Source organism: Salvia splendens, chromosome 17 (assembly GCF_004379255.2).
Source record: "Salvia splendens isolate huo1 chromosome 17, SspV2, whole genome shotgun sequence".
NCBI lineage: Eukaryota > Viridiplantae > Streptophyta > Magnoliopsida > Lamiales > Lamiaceae > Salvia > Salvia splendens.
In genome coordinates this window covers 11620694-11642544 of record NC_056048.1, presented here as the reverse complement: position 1 = coordinate 11642544, position 21851 = coordinate 11620694, and the positions used below count along the sequence as shown (strand labels likewise).

Here is a 21851-nt window from a genome sequence, read left to right as displayed (position 1 = left end):
CTCCATCTGTCATTACTTGTCAACAGTTCTTTTTTTGTCCGTTCGTCAATATTTGTCACACTTACTTTTTACTAATTTTAGTAGTGGATCTCACATGTCACTAACTAATTCTTATAAAAATAGGACACATATTCCGCACATTTTTTACCCACTTTTCATATTCCACATATTTTTTATCAACTTTTCTTAATATTTCTTAAAATCCGAGCCAGGTCAACTTGCTACGATTAATGGTAGACGGAAGAAGTATAAAGGATTATACACCACAAAATAAATTTAATAAAAAAAAATTGATTCTTTATAGTGCCTGTCAAATTGGGTACCCGCGGATACCCGATCCGAAAATTTCGGGTACCCGATCCTAAATTTCCCAAAATCTAATACCCGATACCAGATCTAAAAATGATTTCGGGTACCCAGATACCCGACTCGGGTATCCAGTCCCGATTGTGAATTTTTTAATATTTTTTTATTAGTTTTTTAAGAAAATTAACTACAAAATTTTAGAAATACAAACTTGTAGTTCAAATTTGATACAAACTTGAAGTAGTTCGAGTTTAAGATAAAAATAAACTACTACAAATTATTAGAAATAAAAAAAATCAAAAGTTATAACATCCACCGTTCATCCATAATAAACATCACAATTCATACATTAACCCTAAATGTGACTTAAGAGTGAAGGATTTCAAGAGTACATTTGATTTTTTAAATAACAAAATGGATACATAATTTATTAAATTTAAAAGAAATTAAAAAAAATCGGGTAATTTGGGTATACCCGATCGGATATCGGGTTACCCGATACCCGAGTATCCAATTACCCGATATTTCGGGTTCGGATATCGGGTATCCAAATCCCGATATCCATTTTGACACCCCTACTTTACAGTTAAAATTGGGCAAAAATGATGTCCTCACTCGCACGCCCGAGTTGTGCTTAGAGAGAAAGACAAGGTTGTGAGGCAATTTCACATCAACATGGTTGAAGCTATGTATAGTGAGAGCATCCACATCCGTGCTCTTTGGCAAGAGCACGGATGTGGGCTCGGACCCACATTTATTAATTTTTTTTCTCTCTGCTCTTGCTCAAGAGCACAACACCCACATCCATACTCTTAAAAAAAGAAAATGCCAACTGCCAATAGAAACGCGCCACGTCGCCCTACTCAGCGGCACGAACGTGCTCTATGTATCGAGCAGAGCCGTGTTGTTGGCAAGAGCACAGCAGCGGATAGGGGCGTGCCGTGCGAATGCTCTGATGAATCGTCTGGATTGAGCTAATAAAATTGCTGAGGATGGAAAAACCTAACTAACTACTTATGCTTGTGGGATTGATGATTTATTTGGGTGTAAATATAATAATATAGGGGTGGTGATGAATTGCTAATTAAAAAGTAATCTAAATTTGAGACCAATGAAGAGATCGTAGTGATTGAAATAATTCCAAGTCGATTATAATATAAATTTTAAAAATAATTAAATAAATTCAAAGGTTATTAATTTCTTTTCATAAATATTGTAGTTAAAAGTTAAAACTAACCGATTTCTCTCCCATCAAAATCATCTCAAAACTTTAAATTTACTCAACTCTCTCGATTTAAATTATTTTTCCGCACAAAATATATCAAATTAAAGATAATTTTATAAGGATTCTAACGAGATTTCAATTGCATATGTTCCGACGACGTTCGAATGATGAAATTTGATAATTTTTATTTCAATTTTCGTTTATGTTAATAAGCAGATTTTATCAATAAATGCATCAAACAATCTCAATATAATGCATGTACAAACTGTGTTGATATTTTCATGTCATTGTGTTGATATTTGTAATACACTATGTTGATATAAAAAAACTACGAAAATTATAATATATTAACTAAATGATGATTTTACCCCTTTGTTGATATTTTATCTACTATTTATTGAAATTCGTGAAGTTTAATCTCACGCATTCATTTTAAAATCTAAGAGTGGAAGATTTAGTCTTAATTTTGAATTATAATGCTATAAGTAATATAAGAAGACCATGCAATACAGTGGTTTAGATTTTTAGAGATGATTTGAATGGTGTCTGCATTAATCACTCTATTTATACAATTCAATCCACACTATTTTTTAGAAAAAGCTGTGACAATAAAAGCAATCCATTGTCAGTAATAACACTATTTTTTGTAAATCACCATCTCCTGTCAAATGTATTATGCTCCATCAACTAAGCAATATCAACCCTCAAATCAACTTCTTTCTTTAACCTTTTGAAACCAGAGACACATGTATGTCGATAGTAATTTTTTTTCTCAACAAACTTAGAAAAAAAATAGGAAGGGAAAAGGAAAAAATCACTAGTCCAGGAAATTCAATACTAGTATAAATAATGATGACTTCTCCGGTCCGATGCAATGACTTCTCCCATCATAACATTTCGCACTATGCATTCCTTCTGTAATCTTTTCTTCCTTGAAAAGCCGGAGGTGGGCGGGCAGCGGCGTATCCACTAAGGAACAAAGGGTACAACTGTACCCCAAAATAAAATATTAGCATTATATATTGAGAAAATAATCAAGTTAGTTCCTTAGTCTAGCGATAGAATCTTCCTTTACCAAATTGGTAGCCTAAGTTGATTCCCACTCAGTTCGGATTTTCAGTCTCTTTTTCTTGTTATTTTAGTTTCTTCATTTTTCTGTATTTTTCTCTTTCAGTTTTAAATCTTTTTATGTATTTTAGCAATCTAATAAAAGATTATGTATTTATTTTATTTCTTTTCAAATTAGTTAATTCTCTTGAAAAGTATTTTCATTATTTTTAATGAGTTTCATTTTCTCTTCTAATGCGTCTTATTTTGTACATATATTTCTATTTTAAATTCATCTTATACATTTTATGCATGTATATTTAAAACAATTTCTTATCTTATAAAGCATTATGCATTTAGTTATTTTCTAATGAATTTTAATATTAACTTTTTGTTTTAATTTATTCTATTGCATTTTATTTTTTTATTTTCTATTTTTTGTAAATAATTGAAACATTGCTCAAATAGCCAAATAATGATTTAATGGTAAAATAACCCACAAAAAGATAAATTATTAAAAGATAACACACTATTAATGCTAAAACAATTTATCTATAATATATAAATCTAAGAACCTTTATTTTGAATAATGAATGTCATTTAAGTAGTAGTAACACTAATTTAAAAATAATTCACATCTATATACAAAGTATAATCTGAATGGAAAATAAAAATAAAAATTTTGATTGAGAGAACAAATTAAAAAGAAGAAAAAGGATCGGATATTGAAGATTTATGCTATAATTATTTATCGTACCCCCAAACCGAAATTCCTGGATACGCCACTGTGTGCAGGAGACCGAGTAGTTCCCTCTATGTCCTCCTGCAAGCAGAGCAGATATACCAAGTTAGTGTTAAAATATATTGGAATGGTGTTCAAACTGAAACCAGATCATTGGGGTACTCACCTTTAGCGCCAAATGAGGCGTTAAATATGATTGATGGGCATAACCATGGATTGCAGGATTACTCCCTGCTTCGCCAACAGAAAAAGACTGAATACGCCCGTCATGCCTACATTGTGATCAAACAACAGAAAAACTAAACTGAGCCTCAGTTAGCAACCACCAGGCACAAGAAAGCTTCAAAACACAATCATCTTTAAACAGTTCCATTCAGCTTTGCTTTTCAAATGATATCAAAACAATGGCTTTGCAGTTCAATTTTCAATTATATAGTTTTACAAGCATGGTTCATACTTCTGATATTCTTGATCATAGTGGAAGATATTTGTCCACATAGGTCATGTCATTAGTTAAAAATTAAAGAAAATTTGCAATTTTATTTTTCAACAAGTGATGAAACAGGTGTACATCTGGCACTAATGAAAGCCTGAGCTAAATTGGAGAATATGATCTTAGAAAAGCAGTAAAATGGATCAAACAAATTTCAAGACTGTCTCCTTTATATATTCTGCGAATATAAAGCTTACCTTTGCATAGAAAGAGCAGCAATGGAGATGTGACTTGAATTTCCAGCTCCAATCAATGGTTCAATGGACATTGAAGGTTGGCCCAAGTCCATCCCCTTGATAAATTGATTTGTCATGCTATTCACATCTGAACTATCCTCTTATAAAAGAAGTTCTTCACTGAAAAAAACAAAATAGTGAAATACTATAAAACAATGAACATATTACAAGAAGATCCATTTGATAATTTCATAAAATACAAGCACATAGATAATCAGAACATCTATATTAATAGAGCTCAACCATCCAACAACTAAGTTTCTTATGTCAAAATACATTACTGCAGGTACATGCATACCTATAATTCGGATCCTAGTCTCCAGGATCAGGCAGTGAGTTACTAGCCTCATGCTTTTCAACTGCACTCCCTTGGACAGTTTGCATGTGTGAAGAGGAGTAACTAGATGCTACACTCCCCCCTCCTTGTTGAGGTCTCCATGTTGATGCATTAAAGTTGGGCTGCCGATGAGATTGAGAGCCTATATATACAGGAGAGTTCCCCTCAAGCTGACCAGTGTTCATATCGGTGATATTTCCTTGACAGTTAGAAGATGGTGCAGTCTCTTGGGAATGTAAATTTCCATGATAGGACCAGTTCTTCCTTCTGTTGTAATGGCTTCCAGATGCCATCTTTCCTAAAGGAGATCCATGACAACTACCTCTAGGAGAAGGAGGACCGTAATGTCTGGGCGAACCTGCTGAAATCTGACCATAGGAGCTAGGAGGAGTAAACTGCGAAGGGCTAGAACCAAGGGACATAGGTGCGAAATTTCCAGGGCTAAAACCAATTCCACTCCCGTGCGGTAGTTGCATCATGCGCCTAGTATCAGGACTATTCCCAAGAAGTAAGTTACCACTGTGTGCGTAGAGATTCATTCCAGACGGACCAGCAGGAGAATAAAATGCATGGAAATTGTTGTTGTCACCAAAACTTCCATAGCTGCTTCCAAGCCCCAGGCCATCATTGTAGCTCCCATGGCTTACCAAACTACCATAACTACCTGGATGCACATATGGCACAAATTGGTAATGTTGGCTGTTGGGCATCATAGCTCTATTCCTTCCTGATATCTACATAAGAAGACCTGCAAAGTCAATTTTTGCATCCAGATAAACAAAAGGGACTGCAGAATATATTGGATGAAAATTGCTTACATTAGGGGACAGACCAGCGGCAAACCAATGACCCCCAGCAGGATGGTGGTCCACCTTAGCATTTTGAGTAACAGGCTGAAAAATGAAATTTACAAAAATTGATGAAACCAGGAAGGGTCGTGTAGACAAGGCCAGATACAGATCAATGAATGAATCAGGACATTGCTAACATAGAGGAATGACTATATCAAGCAAGATCTTCACCAATTGCTGTCACAGACTAGCAATCAATACAAAACGATTTTCATTCATGGGCTACCCTTAACTCACACAAACAAAAATGGTAGAATTCTTATTTTCCAACAGGTAAAAGAAAGAACAGGAGCATGTCTGACACATTATTGTAGAAGGCAATTCAGCCATACGTACTCACCATGTGCGAGGTCTCTGGAGCAGGTTTGTAAGGGCATGTAAAAGGTTCCCCAGTAACAAAAGGGTGCTTGGAAGCCTAAAACACATTATTAATCAAATCCTATTAGACAAAGAAAATCAATTTATAGATCCATACTTATTGGATGCCAAAGTTGTTCAATACCTGCAACGGCGACCACCTTTTATCCGGATCAAATTCGACGAGCCCCTTCAAGAAATCAATAAGTGCCAATCGTATTTGACTTTCTGTAAAAGTAGAAGTCCATAATGTATCCAAATAAATAATGTATCAAAAATTAGACAGTCAATATGCCCCCTGTAGCTTCTTGAAAGAGTATCATGATAACCTTTAAGAATTTCTTCCTCTGGCAAATTCTTCCTGTAAGGGTACTTCGTGACAATGGCTTCAAGGTTCATATGGTTGAAGTACTCCTTTCCTATTGAAGGTTTTTTCGATTCCCTCTGAATCAAAGAAGCATTAAAATAACTATTAACTAGCATAAAGAATTAGTGAATGCATAAATGATAATTTAAGGTCTGGAAATCAGCAAAACTTGCTGATTTATTTCAATATTACACCAGGACCCACCATAAGTACGATGCAAGTAATATCATAAGCATCATTATTTTCATGGAAATGCATCAAGAGAGCAACTGAGAACTCGTCACTATGGCTCGAGTGAGCAATGTGCCCTTACCTAGTTGTGGCCTTGTGAATCAACATGAGAAACTAAGAATAGTGAGATAATACAAAATCTCAAACAACAAATCTGAATTCTATAAACAGGAAATAAACATATGATCAAAAAAATAAAGTGTGGTACTCCCTCCGTCCCACTCAAGATGTCCACATTCTTGAGTGGCACGAGATTTTAGGTGTTGTTACATGGAGTAAGTAGATAGAAAAATGTACTCCCTCCGTCCCGGCTAAGATGACACATTTCTTGGCCGGCACGGGATTTTAGGAGTTATTGGTTAGTGTTTAATTGGAGAGAAAATATAGAGAGAAAGAAAGATGAATATTTCAATAGGAGTGAGAAAAAGTAGTTGGGTGTATTAATTGGAGAGAGAAAGTTTCCAAAAAAGGAAATGTGTCATCTTAGTTGGGACAAACTAAAAAGGAAAACGTGTCATCTTAAGCGGGACGGAGGGAGTAATTGAATATTTTAATGAGAGAGGAGAGAGGGATTTATTTCCAAATATAGAAAGTGGACATCTTGAGTGGGACAAACTAAAAAAGGAAAGATGGACATCTTGAGTGGGACGGAGGGAGAGTACAAATGAAAATTGATATAATAGGAAGCTAAGAAGCAGGCCTAAAAATTAATATAGAGAGCTGCACACCCATAAATAAATATTATACTTGTATATGCATAGATATTATTGTGCACACAAATACAGATAATTACGGCATATGGGCCGGTACATAATACATATTTGAAAGGGAAAATTGCCATTTTCACAACTTTTGATTGACTTCTGATCAAACCCATAACTTTCAAAATCAGTCCATTAAATCATAACCTTTGCACATTTCTCAATTGTCTCATACAATTAATCATAATTTTTGGTTAACTTCTAGATAAATTTAGCATTCTTCTATGGTGGTCAATTTCTAGATTATTACTATTATGTAAGCGGTGAAGATATAATGATGAAAAGTTCAAAAGTCACAACAAATTTCATGAATATTTTGATTGTATGGGACAACTGAGAAATGTAAAAAAGTTAATATTTAATGGGCTGATTTTTAAAGTTGCGGGATTAACCATAAGTCAACCAAAAGTTATGATTTAAATGGCAATTTTTCCCTATTTGAAAACACACAAAACCCTAACAATAAAAATCACCAAGCTGTAACTTACAAGTTTAAAAGGCACTTACAGCTGCATATTCTTCTTCAGTCAAGACCTGATACATGCTGTAATTGCTTCTTTGACTCTGGTCTCTGTCATCATGATTGATGCTCCCAATGAACTTAAAAAACTTGCTAGTGTTTTTTGCTTTCCTGAGAATATAATCAGGAGGTTGACCCCTGCCAATTTAGCAGAGTAAGTCAACTTGCAAGATAGCTAACACCTGAGCAAAGTAAACTTTATACAAAGCAGAGTTCACCACATGTGATGTTTTTATTGTTGTAGATGCTGTGGTGGTCTGTTTCTGATCAAATTAATGCACGGTAAATTGGAGCTTTGATTATGTTCAACTTGATAATGTATTCCAAGAGATAAAGTAAAGAAAATATGTTTAGAAAATGGCAGTGGATGGTCTGTTTCTGATCAAATTAATGCACGGTAAATTGGAGTTTTGATTATGTTCAACTTGATAATGTATTCCAAGAGATAAAGTGAAGAAAATATGCCTAAATATCTAAACTTGGAGATTTTAGCATTGAATTTAAGATTGAGGGTAGCATCTTCATAATGGAGTTAAAATTCAGTCATGAACCATTGAAGCAAATGAGATATAAAGATTTCTGAAATGGGAACGAGGAAGAACAAGGAAAAGAAGAACTTGTGGTAGAAAATGCTGGAGCATTTATGCACCACCTTTACTCGCATGGTATATCTTAGAAAGTTGAATCTGAAAAGGCTGGAGAGCAGAGTTAGTTAACTGAATTTGTAGGTATAGAAAATGGCAGTGTGTGATTATGATCGCATTGGGGTGGAAAACAGAACCAACAGCCATTTTCAGGAGTGTGTGTTGCAGCATCTATGCTGTGTGTAACTATCTATTGGATAGCATGTCAACCTTCTTTTTCTCAACTAGACAAATTTCTTTTCCCAATCTATGCTTATACTTATGAGCATATAAAGCTTATCCAAATTAGAACAATTTCATTAAGTACAAAATTTTAATTAACATCATTCGCAATTATCTTCTCATCATGTTTTTCAAGACGTGTCCAGTTTCCTAACTAAATCTATCTTTGTCCCAAAATTAGGATTGGATATCATTAATTTCTTTTGTAAGACAATAGACCACAAAGATCAACAGCCAGGCCTTCAGGGCCATTTATTCTACAATAGCAAGCATAAAAACATTGGAAGTGATTTAGAGTAAGCGAGTGGAATAAATAGCAGAACCCAAACCTTAAGGGAGGACGTATGGGTAGTTGTATCAAATAACTGAAGAGTACACGGGCATTCATTTCATAAAATGAAATATGCCCAAACAAAGATAATAACTGAAACAAAGACGTAAGGACTAAGATAAAAATCTCCAGTAACATTAACATCAACCTTCGCTTTCCACTTGTCAAAAGATTGCCTAAAAGCATCAGTTAATTAAATTCCAAAAAAAGAAAGAGAATGTGTCATACCCAAGAATTTTAATCATTCTCCGCAGAAGATCAAACTCTGAAACTCCTGGAAACAATGGTAGCCCAAGAAATAACTCAGCAACAATGCACCCAAATGACCACATGTCAATAGCTGTAGTGTACCTATGCAAGGTTAAGGTCTACAAAAGCATCTTTTTGCATCATAAAGAATCTATTAAATGAGTATAAATCAACATAAAAGAGCGGGAGAAGAAGAAAATAAATGTAGCCCAAGAATTTAGTTCCTCAAAATCCAAGTAAGTGACTATTAAATACTCCCTCCGTCCCACCATAAGCGAGTCACTTTCTTTGTTAGGGTGTCCACCATAAGTCAGTCATTTCCCTTATAGCAAAAATAATACATACTCCCTCCATCCACAAAAAATAGTCCCATTTGTGGATGGCACGGGTTTTACGGAGAAATTGGTAAAGTAAGAGAGAAGGGAGAAAAAATAGATAAAGTAGGGGGAAAGAGAAAAGGTAAGAGAGAGAGGAGAAAAAGTGGATAAAGTATTAGAGAAAGTTTCCAATTTTGAAATGAGAGTATGTTTCGTGGACTCCCAAAAATGGCAAAATGTAGTTTTTCGTGGACGGAGGGAGTATACTTTATTCTCTAACCTACTTTTTTCTCTTCACTCCTCTACTTTTTTCTCTCTCCACTTAACTCTTTAAATATCAATTTCTTAAATCCTATGCCGAAAAGAAGCGCCTCGCTTATGGCGGGACGGAGGGACTACTTGTTTTCCTTTACTCAATTAGAAGTACTATGATTAAGACTAGCTTCTCCATTATAGCAAGGTCCAGGGCATCCCAAGCAATTTTTTTGTGGGGTCAGGGGCCAGGGTTTATATCATTTTCAAGAATACTGGTATCCAAGAAGAACTTCTGGTGATCTATAGTACCGACTCTGCAAAAAAAAGGTTATTAGCTTAACAAACTAAGCTCAAATTGGTATCAACAAATTTACAAATTCCCAAATTGAGAAAGCTTACCTGTATATAAGAATAAACAGTACGATCTTCTCTACAAGCTGATCCAAAGTCTATGATTTTGATTTCTGCTGGCTTCACACTGTAATTTATCACTTAATACTTTAGGTATATAAGATAAATAAGATGCATACCTTTGTGGGGTTCAAAATCATCGAGTAGCTCACCTTGTAGATAACAGAATATTCTCTGGCTTTAGATCACAATGAATTATGCCAGCATCTTTCATGAGAGCCAAACCCCGCAATATCTAGAATAATAAGAAATCAATCTTATAACACATTGACAAATTAAACAGTCCCATTCCATGAATAAACTTTCTTAAAATCCACACCAGCTTGGAGAAAGGAAAAATTATCACCTGTTTTGAGAATAGCAGCACAATGCTCAACGACAACCCTCTAAAATGATTCAACTTGATAAGCTCATACCTGATACAAGATTCTCAAGGCAATGCAGCTAAGTTCCCAGGTGTGGTCAAGCAAAAAAGGTTTATCTCTAAATGGAATATTTGTAGACCAATAACTCACAGATTAACATCAAGCAGCTCAAAGACGATGCACAAGTGATTCTGGTACACAAAATAATCATAAATCCGGACAATGTGGTGCTTATCCTCAGGATCAAACTTCTTATTTAACTGCGTAAAGAAACAAAAGGCTGAAAACCTACCACAAAGAGTTCTAGGCGAATTAAAAAAAATGACAAAACCAAGTCCAGAGCAGGCTTACTGTTGTTAGGATAGAAACTTCAACAAGTGCCTGCTGGTAAAAAGCAGGTAAATTTTTTATGATCTTGACAGCAACAAAACTGTTCATTTCTGCTACCCAACATTTAGCAACCTGCCCAAAGGTGCCTTGGCCAAGAACATCCTTCACAACGTACCTGCATACAAAAGTAGATGGCAAATCATTTGCCAACATCTGATGTTACATACAAGTGAGAAGTAGAGAGCCTAGCAGGCGAGAACAAGAGCAGAAGAAAAAAGGCAGATGTCAAATAATTTTTTATAATACTCCCTCCGTTCGGGCTAAGATGACACACTACTTGGCCGGCACGGGATTTTAGGAGTTATTGGTTAAAGTGTTTAATTGGAGAGAGAAAAGGTGGGTGTAAGTATTAAAATAGAGAGAGAAAGAAAAATGAATATTTTAATAGGAGTGAGAAAAAGTTGTTGGGTGTTTTAATTGAAGAGAGAGAGTTTCCTAAAAAGGAAATGTGTCATCTTAATTGGGACAAACTAAAAAGGAAAACGTGTCATCTTAAGCGGGGCGGAAGGAGTATGTAACTATGTGATATAGAAACTTCAGTAAAAGAATACTTTTCTCTGCAATTCATACAGGCAGAATGCCGAAACCAAGATGATCGATCCAGTTTTTCTTTTACTTTTTCTTCATTACTGACCGGATACTAGATGGTAATATTTTTCTTACAAAGAACTTATATCATTTAGAGCCATTTATTGATTTATTTAGCCATTTCCTCGTTCCATGAACATTAGGTTGATACTTATTTAAAATGCCGGACACGAAGATATTTTATTCAAACAATTATGTTGATCAATGCGAAATATATTAAAATGGGAATCCAGTGGCATGCCAAGATAAATTAATTGTAACAATTAGAAACCCTACTAGTATCTGTCCAACACCAATGGAACCTTGATTTAGACCAGAAATTACAAGGTCAGTGCACTACTCATAAAAATCCCCTGTTTTATTAACTAAATTCTTCCACCTGTTAAAAAAATTACAATAAGACACATATTCTGCTAAGTGTTCGCATAACGCAATTACCACTATATGTTCAAAATGTATCATCTTGAGTTTTAACATTAATGATTTAAATATGAAAGTAGGACGTAATGCTTAATGCTGCCTTTGATTTAAATCCTTGAGCAAATTCCCCGGACATCGAGGTAGGCATACCTTTGATTTATGTTTGAGTTAACGAGAGAATAATTTACGGTCAGGATCAGGTCTGAGTTTTCATTATCACAACCATCATTCAAAAGTCCAACAGATGGTGATGTCAAGAACCTCTTTAAATTCAATTCTTCTGAATAACAGAATTGAGGGTTGCATAATTGATATATCTCAACAATATCCTTAGCCAAGCGGGCAACCAACTGCAACCAAAAAGAAAAGAAAAGTCTAAAATGGACCTACAAGTTCAACCAAGGTTACACAAAGCAAACGAAGTCCTAGCAAAAAATGACAGATAAGCAGCAAGTCAATAAGAATAATAGTTTGTCAGGAAAAACAAAAGCATAGCCAGAAAGGAGATAAGTTCCTTGATAGAGGACATAATATCATCCCGACAATAAAATTGAATCATGACCAGCCATTGTAATATGCACAGTCCATATGTATAACCAGAATATCTTGATCTTTTGATCTCCTTCCCAGTGACAACAATATTGGGGCAGTTTCTTGAACTTTCTGCCTTATCCAAAAACAATTTTTCCTTTCTTCAAGTGAACAAGCCAATGACAATTTTACATAGGGATTTGACTATTAAGGCTTCAGAAAGTCCTTCTTACTCCACCTATCTCAACAAAATGAAGTGATGCTCTATCCACAAACCACGCCCAAGTTAAGACCACTACTTTTTTTATCTTCTTCAAATAGCATGGTATGCGATTATACTTTGGAATTGATTTATGAATAAAGGACTAATATATCCTGATTTCTTGGACTAATATATCCTGATTTCTTGTGTTAGTATAACCACAGCCATCACAACTCACAAACTTACTCATTTAAATTTATACTGATACAGTGACAACTTAATTTCAACAAGTTTAGTTAGTTGATACAAGTTTATTTCTGCATTGATAATTTGATGATACATAGATGGTCCAGAATCTATATGGTCAAAATGTAGATAGTTTTGTTCAAAGCAGAATAAGCAAACACTTGCAGCATGCCAACAACATCTAATACCAACCTCTAAAGGTAACTTGTTAATATATGAAGCATCATTAATGTGTTCTCCAACTTTGGTCTCTTCCTAATTACTTTCAAGGTCATCTACTGCCTAATTATATATGTAACCTATAAATTTATGTGATCTATTATAATCAACTGCTTCACTGCCAAACAGGATGAAATGCTCGGCAATCAGCATACATGATCAATAGTGAAATAGGAAACGCAACAAGAACCATAGCAACCAACCCAAGCCAACAACCACATTCTTTGACCAGATCAGAGCCAATTCAAAAATTAGGCACTTGGAGAAGCTGAAATCGTAGATTACGTGATTGTAGCTATGCAATGAGAGATGAGAATCGATACCGGTCTCTTGACGACCACCCGAAGATGTTGGGGCTTGGTATTGGTGTGGAGAGTTGGGGAATAAGGTCGGAAGGCAAGCGGCCTAGGGCGCCATGAGATTATCCTGGATGATGAGGAAGAGGAAGATGTTGAACTCTCGCTGAGTTGCGGGGATTCAGCTTCCCTAGCAGCAGCAGCAGCAGAGACCTCGTCCATAACTCAATCCTACCTCAGTTAAATTGATTGATTGATGAATAATAGATTAAAGATTCAGTTGAAAGTCAGAAACAGGGATGGTATGGTTTACTCCTCCAGCAAATTCGAGGAATTTACCGGAAGATTGTAATCCCATCCTCCTCCTCCACTCAGGAAAGAATCTTCAAAATCAGGCACATAAACAAATATACAAATTTCTTTTTTATGTTTTTTTCTGGAAAGGGAGGGAATCGATCGAGCTGTGGCCAGAAGGGGGAGAAAAGAAAGAAATCAAAGAGATAGAGCGATGAAGTGAAAATCGGTAGAAATCAATCTGAATTTGGAGGAAATAATTAAGAAAATTAGAGGGGAAAGGGGATGAAGGCTAGAGCTGCCCAAGCTTTACCGAATCGGCGGTTAAAACCGGAACCGGAACCGTAACCGGCACTTAGAGGGGAAAGGGGATGAAGGCTAGAGCTGCCTAAAGTTTACCGAATCGGCGGTTAAAACCGAAACCGTAACCGCCGGTTACGGTTCTGAACCAAAACCGCAAGAAATATCCCGAATCGAAACCGTGAATTTTAGAACCGTGGTTCGATTCAGGTTACAAATTTTTCGAACCGAAACCACGACCGAACCGCCGGTTTCACGGTTCCGAACCACCAATGCAATGATAAATTTAAACATAGTTAATCCTTATATTAAAACTATGCTCCATTAAATAAAACATCGTTGAATGATCCGGCTTTTTAGTTTTATACTTTTATAAGTAACTTTCATTTTTGGATTTGGTAATATCCGTGGAAACAATAATGTGGGACAAAACTTTGCAGCAAAAATAACTTTATAATACTATTTGGTAAAATTGGATTGTAATTTGGAAAACATAAGAGAAAAGATAATAAAATAAAAATAAACTAAATTACAAGAGGTAGTCTATGGAGTATGTACCTTTAATTATGGTAATAACTTTATAATACTATTTCTGATTTTATTAATTAACATTGTCTTTTATGTATGTAGTCTATAAAGCATGGATCATTATTAATAAATATTTATAGAACATTGTTTAATAAAACCTAGAAGAATTGATTACTTTAAATAAAGCATAATACTCTAATTAACATTAGTTAATGAATTTGTAGTCTTCAAAATTGATTAATTGAGTCTTTAATTGGTTGGCGGTGGGTGATGGTTGCACTATTCAAAATTGATTGCACAAAACGACATTTCGTTTATTTTTATTTATTTATTTATTTATTTTTATTTTTTTAATGCTGCTTTTAAATTCAAATTGGACCAATTTCCCCCTATTTATATCACTTTGTAATTTGTTTGTAAATTATATGACATTGTAATTTATTTATAAATTTGATCATATTGTAATTTATACATGTAAATTGTAAATTTGATATCATTTTCACCTTAATGTCTTAATTCAATTTAAATTATCCATTTCATTGTTCCAATTTATTTTAAAATTTCAAACTAAATGGCATTAAAATATTAAGGAAAAAAACCGTGAAACCGCGATGAACCGTCCGAAAACCGGCGGTTCGGAACCGAAACCGTGAAACAGCCTCACGGTTCGGTTCTGATTCCTTATTTCCCAAAACCGGAACCGGCGGTTCCAAACCCAAACCGCAGATTCATGAACCGTGGGCAGGTCTAATGAAGGCGCTGTGAAAGGGGTGGGGTGTTTTCTGGTAATCGGGGAGCAGTAATTGAACAACTACTACTGTGGGGAAAATCGGGTTTCTAGGGCAGTTTGCCTTTAAAATTAGCATTGTTGGGCACCTGCTTCAAATCCTCAAACGGAAAAAGAAGCTTCCCATTTGCTTCGGGAACCCCCTGGAAGCTTCCATAGCCGCTCCCGAGCCCATCCAGCGAGAAGTTGAGCGACGGCTTGAACTCCGGCATCGGAAACCCCGACGAGTATGGATCCGCCGACGCCGGCATGAAACCGCCCAACGTCGCCGCCGTGAGCAGCTCCAGCGAGGAGGAGAGATGCTGGCGCGGCGGCGACGACGGAGAAGAAGCGGCGACGGTGGAGTTGGTGAATGAGGGGAATTGGATCATGTCGGTTAGGGATTTGAACCAACTGTTTGATGAAATGCCTGAACGAAAGTTTGCCCTCCAAGTGTTCGATGAAATGCCTGAACGAAAGTTTGCCTGAATGAAAGGTTGAAACATGCCAATCCCATTGGCGTGTATAACTTGGGATAATTTTTGGCCTTTTTTCACGACAGAAGGCGCGAAAAACGCCACCCGAATTGGCGTTTTTAAAACACGCCACTGGGATTGGCGTTTTTCGATCAAACGCTAACCCCGTCGGCGTTTTTTAACATACATGCAATACAACGACACATACGTTGTAAAACGCCAATACGTGTGGCGTTTTCACTTAAAACACGCCAACGAGAATGGCGTTTTTCCCATTTATGGAATAGATAACAAAATGGGTACATTTACGTAATTTTAAAGGCAAACTGCCCTAGAAACCCGATTTTCCCTACTACTGTGTCTGTTACTCTATTTGGATTAGCAGTAAAACTAACATTCTTCTCCCAATTTCACATTATAATTACTTAAATAATAAATCCAATAATGTTAGAGGAATCTTCAGCTGTATTAATATAGGGCAAATTGCCACAAAAAATTATGAAATTTAGCTATTTACTGGTCAATTCCATCCCTTTTAAAAATAGTTACTTATATCATAATTTTGATTTTTTTTTAATTATTCTATTAATTTAGATGTGGAGGAAAATTATACTGATATGACTTGAAAATTGAAATCCATAATTTTTTGGCAAATGTGTATATTCAAAAGCCATTGACTTTAGTAAAAAAGTACATTGTATAAGATTAGACTTAAGTTTTTTGCCTTCTAAATCTTACGTACATGATTTCCTCCTAAGCTAAATTAATGGAACAACTGAAAAAACTGATGAAGTTATGATATGATTGAATATTTTTTAAGTTGCTGGATTAATTAAAATTTGACAAAATTTCTTGATATGTTGCCAATTTCCCCTTTAATATTAATAAAAGTCTTGCATCTAATACTTTTATCTTTAAATGGAGTATATTTCAACCCATTTGCTAAAAGTTTACTAATTAATTTTTCCCTGTATAAGATAAACACTGTAATTTATGTAAGATAATCTTTATTCAATTTTGGTTTTTGTTACAAAATTAGGCATTAACAAGTAACGCCTCCATGTGAATTCGATAGAGCACCCGCAAGCCGCAACGCATCTCGCGGGTGTCTCTTATCTCGTGACGGCGTTACGGCGTCACGTCTCGTCACCATCCCGCCGAGACGCCAGTCCCACCGAGACGGATGGCGAGCCAGCTCGCCACGCGTGACACCCACTCGCCGGCCCGCGAGTGGGCTTCGTCAGGCTGACGCAATAAATCATTTTTTTTAAAAAAATTCGAATTTAATAAAAAAAATCAAACGGTAATATTACCGTTTTCGACCATTTTTTTCCTTTTTTTCTTTTTTCTTTTATTTTTTTACTCTATAAATACTCATATTTCAAGCTCAATACACACACAAATACACATCTATTCTTCCCAAATCATCTCCATTTCCTCTCCAATTTTCATCTAACCTCTCAAATTTTCATCACAAAATGTCCGGCGACGGAAACGAGGGCGGCTCCGACGGGTTTGACATCAACGCGTTTGACGACTGGGGGGCATGTACAATGTATTGGCTGGTTCGGGTTCCGGTTTGTCGACGTCGGGCACCCAAGGCTCGTCGACGCCGGTGGGGTACCAACCATCCCATTTTGATGTGGATGCATACGTTCGTCCCTCCGCCCTGAGATATTCGCAGGGATTATCCCAAATTAGGGAGGATTACCCGGATGAACCCACTCCGGAAGGAGGACGAGGCGGTGGAAGCTCCAGGGCATTCGACGCCGTGCAGGAAGAGGCGGAGGCGGCCGAGGAGGATGAGGATGTAGGCAGAAGCTCCAGAACACGATGGCTGTGTACAACGCCTGGATCATCGTCTCGTACGATCCCATCGTCGGGAATCAACAAACTTAGAAGTGCTTCTGGGAAAAGGTCACCGAGGCCTAGAACGAGATTAAGCCGAAGGGGTCCCACCGCCGCACATTGAAGATGCTCCGCGCTCACTTTGACCGAGTCGATAGAGAGGTCAAAAAATTTTGCGGCATCTACAAGACTGAAGCGGCTCATTACTAAAGCGGAGCCACGGGAACCGACATTCTGAGATCGGCTTTGCGAGTCTATTTCGACGACACCGGCAAAGAATTCAAACATGTCGATGTTTAGGAGGTCGTCAAAGACGAGGCAAGGTGGGCTGGCGGTGTCCAGTCCAGCACGGGCTCGACCTCGAAGCGCACGAAGCACACAACAGGTGGCCAATACTAGTCTAGTGGGGCGGTTCAGGCAGCGCCGCACAAGAGGTTGTCTCGCAGGAGGTTGAGGGCACGGCGGCCGATGCAGGGGGTCTCCCGTGGGCGCCGTCGGCCGCAAGGGACTAAGGCGGCGAAGGCGGCTAGAGGGAGGAGGGGCCGAGGCGAATCAAGCCAGGCAGGCTCCCAAGGGCCGCCCCCCTTCTTAATGTCCATGTACTTCACCGCCACGATGGCGGACACTTCCCGCATGACGCCTACCCAATTTCAAGCCCATCATGCCGGCATTGTGTATCTGGCGGGACAACTTGGTATTCCGCCTCCACCGCCTCCAGGGGATGATTCGCCGGCGGAGTAGTTTTTATAATTTCTATAAAATTGTATTTTAAATTATGTCTTTTTTTATTTATTATGCCATGAATTTAATTATGTATTTTTTTTAGGATTTTAAGTTGTAATTTTTATTTTATTTAATGAAGTGTATTTTTATTAATTGAATTTGTTCGAAATAAAAATAAAAAATGAAATTGAATGAATAGTTAAAGGATGAGATGGTTAAGAGACAGATAAGAGATGGAGGGTTGCAGGTTCTGTCTCTTAGTTAAGAGATGGAGTGAAAAGTACAGTAGGGCCCATGAATAGTTAAGAGATGAGATAGTTAAGAGACGGATAAAAGATAGCGTTGCGGATGACCTAACATATACATAAACAACGATCGGAATCATATATTTTCTAAAACAAAATTTATTAGATTGCGAGCTAGAAATAAGACCTGTTTTCAAAATTCAAACATGTTCTTGAACTTGGTTCTTTAATATTTTCATTATCTTGACCTCAAGTCATTATATTGCCATCACTAGCTAAACTTGAGTGGTTCTTATAAAAGTATTCATACTCGGGTGCATCTATCTAGTCTTATAAAGCATTAACAATGCAGCCGCAGCCGCCTCTGGGGTGGCCACCTGGCGCGGCTGCATTAGACGCGGCCATGTGTTTCGATGTGCCAAACAGCATGCGGTTCGGTACTGAGAGGATTCATAGATAAAGAATAGTATAATGTTGTAAATCGGCAATTTGACTACTAATGATAGTATGTATATCTAGTCTAAACATGGCCATCTATAATGCACACTACTAACTCAGCTAACATTAGTTCGCGCCATAAACCAGAAACACAAAATACCATAGTGCCAGGAAAAACATATAAACCATCAAGCATTTCCGCATAGCATCTCTGACCAAAAAATCAAGCTAAGTACATGGGCCACATTCAGAAAAGCATTGCTAGAGTTGGTACACATTTTGTAGAGAATATGCCTGATTGCAAAAATGTGCAGAAAAGAAACAAGTTGGAAAATAAATCAACCTAGTCATGCTGCTGAACTTGTGGATGCTCTAAACTTCCCCTGCATCCATACTAATCGCCTCTCCCTTTTAAGAGATACGAAAGTTTCTCTTGCTGAGGGATTTTCAAATAAATCCAAAGCAAAAAAGTATACAGTTTGATCAACACCTTGCATCTCATCCAATATTTTTATGCATTTGCTTATGGTGAAACGCTCCTCATTTCTCATGATTGCAGCAGCTCTCATCTTTGAAGCTGCAGCTATCTCCAACATAGCATCCACAATAGCATCACCTGTTGCTTTGCGGCTTCTCTTGTGCTGCCCTGAGTGCGGAATCGTGGTATGGTGTTTATTCTGGCTATCTAACATGTTTGCTTCCTCGCCAGACCCAGAGGAAGCGTCCCCGTCTACGAAAGTCCGGTCACCAGACATACTTGGCCTTACAATATACCAAATGAGGGGGAATAAGGTTCCAGTTGCCTTCTAGGTTAGCAAAGAAGATCTGGATCAAAGCAATTACGAAATCCAATGTAGAATCCTTCAAATGGTAAGTAAGACCAGAGCACAAGAGATGAAACCAGCAATGGACCAAATTAAAGGAATATTAGATGTATTAAGCTAAATTTTTCATATTCCTTGTTGCAAACGAGTAAGACAATAACACTTAAGAACGAAACAAAGAAATAAGCATGTGTAATCTCAATTACAGTTAAAAAGGAAGAGAAGAATGCTAGATGTACGTTGTTGTTGATGGCATTATACGGATGTTGATAAGCATGAAGGCCTCATATATGGACCGATACATGTGATGATACACTTAATTTGCTAGATTGGGATAGATCTTGGGTACTTGAGGAACGGTCATCCTAGAAAAAGCATTAAACCAAATACATTTTAAATATACAAGACGAGCTCGATCATTTAAGCATAGAATTCTAAATAGTTAATACTCAAGCATCACAGTGGGAATTAACAGTCAGGATAAGTGCCATTTCAGATAAAATAAAACATATTTTTCCTGTCTTATTAACGCTAACCCTACCAACAATGAGGATGTGAAGTCAGTTGCAGAGTGCAGACTGGTATATACAAACCTATTGCAAACTTCTCCGCATAACAACAACTACGTCATTTGTCCCAAGCTACTTGCTACATATTCCAGTTTGGGTTGTCCCAAGCTAGTTCCATTTCTTCTTTTTGCAAAAGCTTTATCCTTTCTTCCTTTATTCTCTCTCTCTCTCACTTACTTTAATATATTTCCTACTTTATTCTCTCTCCATTTAACCTTTAAACATCAATTAACATCAATTACCCCGTGCCCTAAAGAAATGTAGATCAACTAGCTTGGGACAGAGAGAGCATTAGATAGGCCATAACAAAAAGAGGAAATGAAAATAGTAAATTTATGTATTTGTAGTTAACTTCAAATGGTAAGTGTGAATTACAGATGTTGGAACGTTTTCATGTCAGAAAAATTACCATGTAGGTGACATACAGATAACACAGGGAGAAGTACATTCTGCAGCAATTCCACAGAAATACATCGTATACAAATGTACAAACAACGATAATGAAAGTAAAATTGAATAAACAAAGAAGAAAGTAGATGGAATCAGGGTTTCTAGCTGCACTAATACATGTATTTTACGGTTAATTATTCCTGGACTTAGATCGAGAGGAGTTAAGCTCACGCCTCAAAGACAATGATCAAACACACTGACACGTTCGCATAAAAGAGAATTTTGAGTGGAAATTGAGAATCAGCACAGGCACAGAGAGCGGTAGCGTAATCAAATCAATAAAACAGAATTAACTGAGAAAATTAGCAATAGAATTGAAATATAGGATAATGATTAGCTGGGAAGAAATAGAAATACTTGGGAGGATGAGAAAAATGAAACGCCTGCTGCACGGCCAAGTGCCAACTGAAATGAAGACGACGATGATTTTCGAATATTTAATCGATTCACACGCTTTTATTCTCGGATTGGGTGGAGGTTAAACTGGGCCATATTCTCACTATTTGGAGGCCCATATTCTCTTCTCATTAAACCCATATTTACACCTCTTCCCTTAATAATCAATCTCTCCCATACCATTTTTCCTCCCAAACTCTTTCTCACCAATGAGTCTCACAACCACAATTTATAATTATACAACATTTGATCAAAATAATTTTGTGCAATTAATTTATAATAAAGATGAGAGTTCAATAATTTTTAATATTAATGTATAGAGCTACGTGCATTCAGCATTAAATTTATAGATTTCTAATTCGTAAATCATTACAACCTTTTCCACTTATTGCATTGAAAAACGAAACACGCTTTCATGAGTTACAATGGCATTTATAATATTTCTCATAAAAGTCCTCTTTTATATTATGTATGTATAGATAGCTACGTGCATTCAGCATTAAATTTATTGATATCTTATTCAGTTTCACTTTGCTATATATATATAATATGAATGTAGATTTGTTGTGTGTATTTTTATTTTTTGAATCTCAACATCATTCTCTAGCTCTCTATAAAGGTGTGATATTTGAATGATTGATACATATAGAAAATGAAAGTCGAATTATTCAGTTACATGTCTTCCATGGATTAATGCTTGAATTGAGCGGGTAAGGGAGAGCAGCACACCAGGGCAGGCACTCAAATCTGGCATCACCTTCACCCGCACCACAGTTTACCATGAAGCGGCATCAATTTTTCAGATAGTTGTAACCAAGAATATTCATATGACTAC

The 21851-nt window shown here is 36.6% G+C and overlaps 2 protein-coding genes across 4 annotated transcripts; both read right to left on the bottom strand.

Annotated features, from left to right (window-relative positions):
* Positions 1-3125: 3125 nt before the first annotated feature.
* LOC121774660 (dual specificity protein kinase YAK1 homolog) lies at positions 3126-13718 on the bottom strand. Its single transcript, XM_042171513.1, has 18 exons — positions 13187-13718; positions 11816-12015; positions 10619-10772; positions 10418-10527; positions 10249-10318; positions 10055-10137; positions 9891-9969; positions 9765-9805; positions 8899-9021; positions 7461-7611; positions 5924-6038; positions 5740-5822; positions 5578-5652; positions 5205-5279; positions 4348-5120; positions 4011-4169; positions 3487-3592; positions 3126-3401 (listed from the first exon to the last, which is right to left on the bottom strand). The coding sequence occupies exons 1-15, from the start codon at positions 13379-13381 to the stop codon at positions 4362-4364; spliced, it is 2313 nt and encodes a 770-aa protein (XP_042027447.1). The 5' UTR covers positions 13382-13718; the 3' UTR covers positions 3126-3401; positions 3487-3592; positions 4011-4169; positions 4348-4361.
* Positions 13719-18942: 5224 nt separating this feature from the next.
* On the bottom strand, positions 18943-21063 carry LOC121774816. 3 transcript variants are annotated; one of them, XR_006045030.1, is made up of 3 exons: positions 20978-21063; positions 19841-19966; positions 18943-19602 (listed from the first exon to the last, which is right to left on the bottom strand). XR_006045030.1 is itself a non-coding variant. In XM_042171674.1 (2 exons), the coding sequence occupies exons 1-2, from the start codon at positions 19903-19905 to the stop codon at positions 19125-19127; spliced, it is 480 nt and encodes a 159-aa protein (XP_042027608.1). In that variant the 5' UTR covers positions 19906-21035; the 3' UTR covers positions 18943-19124. The 3 variants fall into 3 exon arrangements, 1 of the variants encoding a protein (XP_042027608.1); XR_006045029.1 differs by having other exon boundaries at positions 19841-21035; XM_042171674.1 differs by having other exon boundaries at positions 18943-19539; positions 19841-21035.
* Between the last annotated feature and the right edge of the window lie 788 nt (positions 21064-21851).

What these genes read in the sequence shown, in the direction of transcription:
- LOC121774660 (XM_042171513.1), bottom strand. Translation starts at nt 13,381, where the DNA reads ATGGACGAGGTCTCTGCTGCTGCTGCTGCTAGGGAAGCTGAATCCCCG. An exon ending in AGAGGAAGAAATTCTTAAAG is followed by an intron (nt 5,823 to 5,923) that starts GTTATCATGATA and finishes CTACTTTTACAG; the next exon opens with AAAGTCAAATACGATTGGCA. An exon ending in AAAGGTGGTCGCCGTTGCAG is followed by an intron (nt 5,653 to 5,739) that starts GTATTGAACAAC and finishes AATGTGTTTTAG; the next exon opens with GCTTCCAAGCACCCTTTTGT.
- LOC121774816 (XM_042171674.1), bottom strand. Translation starts at nt 19,905, where the DNA reads ATGTATCGGTCCATATATGAGGCCTTCATGCTTATCAACATCCGTATA. An exon ending in ATAATGCCATCAACAACAAC is followed by an intron (nt 19,540 to 19,840) that starts GTACATCTAGCA and finishes GTATATTGTAAG; the next exon opens with GCCAAGTATGTCTGGTGACC.